The sequence below is a fragment of the Plecotus auritus genome, assembly GCF_963455305.1.
Source record: "Plecotus auritus genome assembly, chromosome: 7".
Classification (NCBI taxonomy): Eukaryota; Metazoa; Chordata; class Mammalia; order Chiroptera; family Vespertilionidae; genus Plecotus; species Plecotus auritus.
The window spans coordinates 13,229,692-13,237,111 of record NC_137774.1 but is presented as its reverse complement, the minus strand read 5'-3'; the positions used below and the strand labels follow the sequence as shown (position 1 = coordinate 13,237,111).

Here is a 7,420-nt window from a genome sequence, read left to right as displayed (position 1 = left end):
TGACTGGCTCAGTGACAAGAGTGGATGGGACACAGGGGGGAAAGGGACAGGCAAAGATCATGTGTGTGTATATGTGATCTCTCAGGCCAATATAAATAATTTATATAGTATTTATACTCTCTATTAGCTCAGGTTAGCCAGAGGATGTGAAAAGAAAAAAAGAATACAAAGCAATACAGCAACACAAAGTAACCAATGCGATGAATCCTAGTTAGGGTGAAACATTTTAATCTGATGGTAGCATATAACACTGTACCAGGAACACTCACAGCTCCAAGAGTGTCCCTCCAGGTTAGAAGGAAGTTCTCAGAGATAAGTAGATCAGCCACAGTCTGGTCCCCTGCCGTGGGAGGGAGAGGAAATGCAGTGGGAAAGCACCGTCGGCAGCTTTCACGTCACTCGTAGATCCAGTTCTGAGCACAGCTCTTGTAATCTACCAGTTCCTCGGGCCGAAACCACAAGCCAATCTCCTTCTCCGCACTCTCCACGGAATCACTGCCATGGATAATGTTCCTGGATGGGGGAACAGATGGCCACATTACCAAGACCACAAGGGTTAAACTGCCCAGAAGCACCCCTCATTCCCATTCCCAGAAAGCCCACCGCAGCAGAAAAAGCCAAAGCTCATGTCACTAGTTCACGTTAAAAGAAAAAACCCATGACTACCATTGATGTAGCATGAAGAATGCCCTACTAGCAACATGGATGCTAGCAGCGAGAGCCTTCAGGAAGGACTTCAGCCAGCAAAGTGTGTTGTACCAGGTTTCACCCTCTCATCAGAGGCACAACCGCAGCGATGTTGACATATATATATATAGAGAGAGGGTCTATAAAGCCGAACACCAACTTAAGAGAGAGGAAAACGGAACTGATGGAAAATGTTCTGTGTAAGGTATCGTGTACATCGCTAGCTACAAGAACCCAAATTCCATGGCAACTCAGATTTTGGAAAAGGGTAAAAAGCACCCACTCCCACCTGCCAACTTGGATACAAAAGTCCCCTCGGATGGTCCCAGGTTTGGAGTCCGCTGGGTTGGTCTCCCCAAGCATCACTCGGCCCGTCTTCACAACATTCAGCCCCTCCCAGACCTTCAAAGACAAAAGAAGATATGGTCAGGGAAGAAAACCCATCCCAGCAAAAAATCTGAAAACTATTATTTCAAAAGAAAGAAAGGTAAAAAGTGCCCTTAATCTGACATTCATTCATTGAGCAAATAGAGACAGGTTTCTTCATTACCTGCCCATCCCCTTTCAAGTCGTGTAGGCAAGGAAAGCTATGAGAACATACACACTTTGTCTCATTCATGACTGCATCCCCAGTGTCTAGGAAAGAGCCTTGGCAGAATGATGACTACCAACACATGTTTGGAGAATTTCTGGGTTAAGTCCTACCCTCCAGAAGCTTATAATCAGGCAGACCCCTCACGATCTCTCCCAGCAATGAGTCTTCAGTTCAGCAAGCAAATGCATCTTGTTTTGAGCGGATCAGAGAGCTGACTCATATCTTAACTCCAATCCTCCCAGCCCCAGTTTTCTCTGCATCAATGAGGACCTGGCATCAGAAGCAAGAATCACAACACTCACTCTTCACTCTCAACTGAGTCATTCACATCAACACCCCACACATGCACACTCACCATGGCAACCACTGGCCCTGAGTGCATGTATTTCACCAGGCCGGTAAAAAATGGGCGGTCCTTCAGGTCGATGTAGTGTTCCTTGAGAAGGTCTTCCGAAGCCTATTCCACAAGACAGAGAATGGGAATTGGCCCCCACAATGACAAACCAGTGGCTGTTTCCCACTCACCCATCCTGCAGTTTAAAACATGAGCTCTCGGCTCATTAATTCTGCTCCAACCCAGTTCGTTCTGAACAGTAACAGAGGGGAGCAGTGACCAGGACTAAAAGTGCTTCAGCTTTGTACCAAGTCTCCCCCTATTGGCCTTGACTGATCAGAATAAAGCTACAGAATATTAGATTCATGTCCAGCCATCTCATTTTAGACAGAAAATCTAACAATGCGAATTTTCCCTCACTTCCCTTCTCCATATCAGATTCAACTAACCCAGTAGACTTGTGGCAGCTACGCCTCCTCCTACTCCTCACCACGCCCATACCCTTATTAGGAAACTGGAAAGGAGGAAATAGATGCATTTAGGAGTCAGAGAAGCCAGAGTTAAAATTCCAGCTGCATCACTGACTGCGTGCTTTCAGCCACATACCTTAACCTTCAAGTCTAACAACCACAGGAATAGGAAAAAGTACCTCTCAGGGTTGTCACGAGGGCTGGGTGAGAAAGCTCATGTGCCCAGCACATGGTAAACGTCCGATCAACAATGCTTTGATGTCACTTTACCTTCAAACCTAACATAACATGCAAACTCTCTGGAAAGCATTGTTTGTCCAATACTTGGCTCTGATCATTGCATCATGCTCTCCCCTCAGCATTAACATCAGTCTAATCCCTTCAATATTAAAGCAGTTTTTCTCAACATCACATAGGAACTAAATAGCAAATCAAACTAAAATTAAGATGCACTAGAGTCCAAAGTTGGCTCTTTAATAGAAAAAAAAGATTGTTGCCCTGACCGGTTTGGCTCAGTGGATAGAGCGTTGGCCTGCGGACTGAAGGGTCCCAGGTTCGATTCCGGTCAAGGGCATGTACCTTGGTTGCGGGCACATCCCCAGTGGGAGGTGTGCAAGAGGCAGCTGATCGATGTTTCTCTCCCATCGATGTTTCTAACTCTCTATCCCTCTCCCTTCCTCTCTGTAAAAAATCAATAAAAAAAAAAAGGAAAAAAAGATTGTCCCCTAATACTTATTTTGAGAATGTGAAGTCTCCTTTCACAGGTTGGTTTGAGGAAGGGTTCTTGGCCAATCAATCCTGCGCATTTTTTGAAATATTGCTTTGCAGGTGTTTTGAAATATTGCTGTTTCAGATGGGCATCCCCAATGGCAAAACCATACTTCTCCCCCCACATGTCCCAATGGTGGATGATGCCTAATATATGGGAGACACTAAGTGTGTGGTAAATGATGGAAAGATTTCCTTGGTGAAAACTATCTCCCGCAAAGGAGAGAAAAAAATCTCTAGACTTATCTGCTCAAGAAACTCAAGAGCATTGCCAAAACCGGTTTGGCTCAGTGGATAGAGCGTCAGCCTGCGGACTGAAAGGTCCCAGGTTCGATTCCGGTCAAGGGCACGTAACTTGGTTGCGGGCACATCCCCAGTGGGAGGTGTGCAAGAGGCAGCTGATCGATGTTTCTCTCTCATTGATGTTTCTAACTCTCTATCCCTCTTCCTTCCTCTCTGTAAGAAATCAATAAAATATATATAAAATAAATAAATAAATAAATAAATAAAAAGAAACTCAAGAGCAGAGCTCAAACATGCCCAGAGCTTTGAGTCAGAAATGACAGTCCTGCAGTGAATATGGAAGTCTGCATCGCTAAGGAAAGTGGAGGCTACTCTCTAAAGTCCCAAATAGCTTGGTTTGTTTCAAGATCCAAGGTGCTAGGTCACCGAAGAGTTTCCAGGTTCCAGAACATGTGTGTTGACCTTACATGGAGAAGTCTAAGAAGAAGGGGAGGGGAGAAACAGAGACTAACCTGCCATGTTCCCCTATCCCACAAAAGAACAGAAAATGGGAAGAATGAAGTCCACTTACCTGCATAAATTTCATAGCAACAAGGCGGAATCCCTTCTGCTCAAAACGCTTGATGATCTCTCCCACAAGCTGGCGCTGGACCCCATCAGGCTTGATGGCAATGAAGGTGCGCTCACTGTTGGCCATGGTCCTGGGGATAGACAAGTGGGACAGCGCTGGACAGTGAAACAGCAGTGAATATCCTGCCTACAGCATTATCCTTCTCAAATAGATCACCCCATAAATCTGGCTTAAATCTGTCATGTCGACTCCAAGTCTCTCTAGTAAAAACCCAATTCCTCCTCAGTCCTCTCATGTATGAACTAATATTCCAGAGTGCAAAAGCAGGAGCTATCATTTCTATCCCATTTTATTTAATACACTTACATTAAGCGTCTACTGTGTCCCAATACTGTGGCAGAACTAAGGTAGGGGATATAAAAAAAAAAAAAGACACACTCTTTCTCAATTATCCAGATGAGGCAAAATGACACTGATGATGTGAAAGTGACATCTGGTACAGGGCAGTCTGAAATACGGTTTGACCTAGTAACACATCATGGCATTAGAACTGGAAGGAGTTTTAAAGATTATTTCCATTTCAATCCCCTTCATTTTACAGACGAGGGAACAGATCTAGAGCACCAGATTGAGGGCCAAAATCCAGATTTGCCCATCCCTATGCAATTTATGTTGCATCATAAGATGTAACGAATACTCTGACTAACCAATGAACATTGGATTGCGGCAGAACTTGAGCCATTAGTAATACTATCTGATATGGGGCATCTGCTGGAAGGAAGCCTGGAAAGCATCTATTCCAGATCTTTCCTTTTACAGAGAAGATTCAAGACCTACTCGGCCTCCACAAGATGAGAAAGAGGCCCCCCACCTTGGAAGACAATCCCTAATGTGCGTAACAGCCACCTCCTGGCTCTACCTTCCTGCACCTTAGTTAACCTCCTATTATAGCACCTTAACGATACATTTGAATCTTATGTTTGTGTGTCTTTCTTCCCCGGTGGTCTGTAGTATGTTCTTGGCACCTAGCCAGGGCTAGCACTAAAAAAATGAGAAAAAAAGTCTTCAATGATAATCACCTTGCCCCTCCAAGAAAAAGAGACAAAGCACAATGACTGGAGAAAGCTCGAGACAAGCATGGATTCACCGGGAGAAAATGTGGCTAAAGAGCCAGAAATAGTGCCTATAAATGTCCCTCCACGCCCACCCTGACACACCCCTGTCATTCATTCAGCAATCACATAGTAGAGCGCCAATTCCGAGACCAGAGACAAATAAGGCACAACTCCTGTAGTCGTGGCTCGATGCAAAAGGCAGCCGCGAGCCACCGACAAAGGCGAGTCCACGAGGCGTGGGACGTGTGCTGACAGGTTTGCACCTGTCCACCGGCGCTGCCCCACCCTTCTCTCCAATCCGATCCCCTCGCCACCTCTCAGATCTCATAGGACCCTACACCTCCCCGCTCCCGACCCCATTGCTCTCCCAGCCCCTCAGGACCCTGAACCCTTCTCACCCTTCCAGCTGTTCCAACTCCTACTCCGCCTCCAGTCCTCCGCACCGGAAACGCGCCCCGGCCCCACGTGGTTGCCGGTACTCGCACGCGCGGAACCCTTCTGCTCAAATCGGCTACCGGAGAGCCTATTTTACGGAACACCATTTGCCCGCGGTTCTTCCGGTGAGTCGGTTATCATTCTAGGCAGCAACTTTCCGATCTTTAACTTCCGGTACTGCTTTTTCATGCTCTTCCGGCAGACCGCCGCCATCTTTAAAAAAAAAAAAAAAAGATTCTGTGACTCACTTCCTGCTTTCTGGAACAAATTGGCTTCCCGCGAGGTGGCGCTCATACTTTGCGTGAAGTCGACGCGCGCCTGACTCGGAGGTAGACACGTTTTCTTGCTTTAGTTTATTCAACTTTTCCGGTCTGTCAAACAATAACTTCTTTATTGAGTACCTACTGTGTGCCAGGCACTTTTCTAGAGCCTGGGGGGGTATAGCAGTAACTCTCCTGGTACGTCTGGTAGGGTTGGGAATGGAGGCAAACAATAAAGAAATGGATATGGCATTATGTAAATTCTATTTAAAAAACAAACAACGGAGGGAAAGGTGGGAGATTGAAGGATTTAACTACATATTTTAAAAGGTTGGTTGAGGAAATCTCTCTCTGAAGAGGTGGCAGGAGAATAGATGTGCATAAAGTGAGGGGGCAAGTTCGGTGGTTATCTGAGAGATGAGTTTTGTTTTTTAATTGATTTTAGGGAGGAAGGGAGAGGGAGATAGAAACATTAACGATGCGAGTGAATCATTCATCAGCTGCCTCCTGCACGCCCCCTACCTGTTCAAGCCAGCAACCTGGGCTGCGCCCTTGATCGGAATCGAACCCGGGACCCTTTGGTTCACAGGCTCTACCCATTGAGCACACTGGCTAAGGCAGTTTGATGCTTTCAATACTGTTGGTTGATAGACTCTACAAGACCTGGTCCTAGAGCCAGGTTCTTTTTTTTTTAAGAATAGTTTATTGATTTTTAGAGAGAGGCACATCCAAGTGAGAGAGGTTAACATGGACCGGCTGCCTCCTGTACGCCCCCTACCGGGGATAGAGCCAGAAACCTTTTGGTGCACAGGCCACGCCCAACCCACTGAGCCACACCCACCTGCGGGGGCCAGGTTCTTTTAAATGGCTGATCCAGGTGAGGAAGGTCTTGCCCAGGCAGATGCTGGAGAAGGGGGGAGCAGTAGCAAACAGAAAGGTCTCATCTCTTCCTGGAAGCCATCCTAATTAGATGGCTCCACCCTAACCTTCCTTTCCCAACCCAGCCCTCCAGGCTTCCACTAGTACTAAATGTTCCTTCAAACTAAATCAGACAACGTTAAGAATTTAGAGCAAAAAGTAATCGTCTTAAAATTTTTTATTTATTGATTTTAGAGAGAGAGGAAGGGAAAGAAGGAGAGAGAGAGAGAAAGAAACATCAATTTGTTGTTCCTCTTATTTATGCATTCATTGGTTGACCCCTGTTTGTGCCCTGACCTGGGATTGAGTCCACAACCTCGGTTTATAGGAACTGCACTCTAATCAACTGAACTGCTCAGCCAGGGCTAGAACTAAAAGTGACCTTAATGGGCATATGGACCAGTCCCTTCTCCAGAAATCCTAGGAAGGGGGTTCCACTTCTGCTTGAAAGCCCCAAGAATGGGCATTTATTCCCTCAAACATCAGATCAGTGGCCTTCCACCCATCCCTTGCTAAAAAACAATCAAGCACACTGCTAATCAAATGTATTCATCTTCAAAAATAATAATGAGTAATGTTTAAATTCTTTTTTTTTTAAGAGAGAGGAAGGAAAAGAGAAAGAAACGTGGATTTGTTGTTCCACTTATTTATTTATTTATTTATTTTTTTCTCCCCACTCAGACCCAAAGTATCAACACTCACTAGGTGAACTGCTGTTGACGAAACATGTTACCATCATTGTAGTGTTCCACTTATTTATGTATTCATTGGTTGCTTCTTGTATGTGCCCGACTGTGGATCGAATTTCCAAGCTTGGCATATTGGGACGATGCTGTAACCAACCGAGCGACCCAGCCAAGGCCAATAATGAGAAATGTTTAGTGAACTGCTCTAAGATATCAACTATTTTAAAAGGAGGAAGAGTAGTCATTGGGCTGCCTGGATAGAGCATGGAGAAAATTTTACTAGTGTAGAGGAATAGGATTTCAACATACAAAAATAAGATGGTAAATAGATAAGTCTG

At 45.4% G+C, this 7,420-nt stretch overlaps 1 protein-coding gene across 1 annotated transcript; it reads right to left on the bottom strand.

Moving 5' to 3' along the window:
• Positions 1-205: 205 nt before the first annotated feature.
• On the bottom strand, positions 206-5,431 carry NME1 (NME/NM23 nucleoside diphosphate kinase 1). The gene is made up of 5 exons (XM_080677563.1): positions 5,182-5,431; positions 3,669-3,798; positions 1,638-1,739; positions 977-1,089; positions 206-513 (listed from the first exon to the last, which is right to left on the bottom strand). Exons 2-5 carry the CDS (start codon positions 3,792-3,794, stop codon positions 396-398), a joined length of 459 nt encoding a protein of 152 aa, XP_080533689.1. The 5' UTR covers positions 3,795-3,798; positions 5,182-5,431; the 3' UTR covers positions 206-395.
• Between the last annotated feature and the right edge of the window lie 1,989 nt (positions 5,432-7,420).

Coding starts and splice junctions, on each gene's coding strand:
- NME1 (XM_080677563.1), bottom strand. CDS start 3,794: ATGGCCAACAGTGAGCGCACCTTCATTGCCATCAAGCCTGATGGGGTC. Junction 1,740..3,668: donor TTGCTATGAAATTTATGCAG/GTAAGTGGACTT, acceptor CTTGTGGAATAG/GCTTCGGAAGACCTTCTCAA. Junction 514..976: donor TTTTGTATCCAAGTTGGCAG/GTGGGAGTGGGT, acceptor TCCCCCATCCAG/GAACATTATCCATGGCAGTG.